The 1,533-nt window shown below is 33.1% G+C and overlaps 1 protein-coding gene across 1 annotated transcript in view; it reads left to right on the top strand.

Annotated features, from left to right (window-relative positions):
* The window catches only part of LOC119591960, a gene marked incomplete at its 5' end in the record, with an annotated part of 42,824 nt that overhangs the window by 32,393 nt on the left and 8,898 nt on the right, over positions 1 to 1,533 (top strand). The window contains 3 exon segments of the mRNA XM_037940714.1: positions 3 to 117; positions 706 to 839; positions 1,041 to 1,155. Of these exon segments, the coding sequence (XP_037796642.1) occupies positions 3 to 117; positions 706 to 839; positions 1,041 to 1,155 (364 nt within the window).

Here is a 1,533-nt window from a genome sequence, read left to right on the forward strand (position 1 = left end):
AGAATCTAGACAAAAAGGTGCGAGAAGCTGGTGAGCCGTCTTACTCAAGTAGGGCTTCAGATTTTGCCTCTAACTCCTTGCGACATCGACTGCTCAGTAGCCAAATCAAACCTCTTGGTGAGTGCTAAACAGTTTAACTCCTGTGTTTTTAATTTTGTATATACTTCACAAGTGTTTTGTCGAACTTATATTCCCCCCAAACCCTTAGAGGTGATTACACACAATCCCATTGTATCCCTCCTTTTTGCACGATTCCCTTCGTCTCCCTTCATACTGTCACTTCTGGCAAAGCTGAGCAATGTTTTTTTATTTTATACCATGTGTTTTGAATGTACAAAAATATGTGATAAATACCTGATTTATGTGTTTTATTGTATTTTCTGTTATAGTTTTATGTGCTGGTTTTTGTAAGTTTCCCATTCTCATAGATATACAAATGGTAATGTTTTTAACTTTGATAATTGGTTGTTCAGTAATTTTTTTAAAATACCAGCTTGAGACCAAATAATATTTTTAAAATCTTGTTAATTGATTGCTCTGGGGAACAAAGAGAGGCTAAAAAATTGCTGCCTTATGGGCTTAAGACATGTAGAGGTGTGAAGTGCAATATCAGTTTTATATCAGTAGCATATCCTAATTACAATAATGATAGAAATTATAGTGAAAACATTGTATGTATGACCATATTTTATTATGTATTCACAGGTCTCCAAATGGTTGAAGAATTTGAAAAATACCATGATCATATGTATTATAAGTGTAATCTCTGTGCAGCACATGGCAAACTAGATGCTATGTATCACCATCTCATCGGCAATAAACATACTGAGAGATACATAGTAAGTTCATGGAGAAATATATGATCCAAAAGTTTTACCTTTTATAGTCAGGTAAACTGTATACAACTCATACCATGATTTTGTGGTGCCAAAGTTAGAAAAAAATAATGTGTGAAATCTTTTCTAAGTACAATACTAATATATATCTCTTGACTTTGTTAAATATGGTCAGAATGTAAACTAAATGGTCTTTAATTGCAGAAGTCAGCATGCCTCTTGCAAAATTCAGTATTGACTGGTAATGAACGTGAAGAAATTCGCAAACAACTTGTAAAGATAGAGGGCATTAATTGTGAAACAATAAAGACTTATTATGGTAAGAAGTCCACATTTGATTAGTTATACTGTATATACGTGTAATGTGTAATTTTAACATAATGAAAAATACAAAAATGCTGTATATCAGGGGTGTCAAGCTCAAAAGCTTTCATTTCATTTTCCATCTTGAGGGCCAACATACATGATTTTGCAAGGTTATGTTATATGAAACTGTCTAGTATCAAGTTCCTGAACATAAAATTTATTTCAATAGATTTTAAAACTCATGATAACAGAATTTATAAGACAGTTTTCCTACATAATGACCATAGTTTCACAGGCTAATAATTCTTCTTGGCATCCACCAAGCCATCTCGAGGGTCACATTTGACTTGTGGGCCATGATTTGACATCCCTGCTGTATTTATTGGAGCTT

This window comes from Penaeus monodon, chromosome 29 (assembly GCF_015228065.2).
Source record: "Penaeus monodon isolate SGIC_2016 chromosome 29, NSTDA_Pmon_1, whole genome shotgun sequence".
In the NCBI taxonomy this organism is placed as follows: Eukaryota; Metazoa; Arthropoda; class Malacostraca; order Decapoda; family Penaeidae; genus Penaeus; species Penaeus monodon.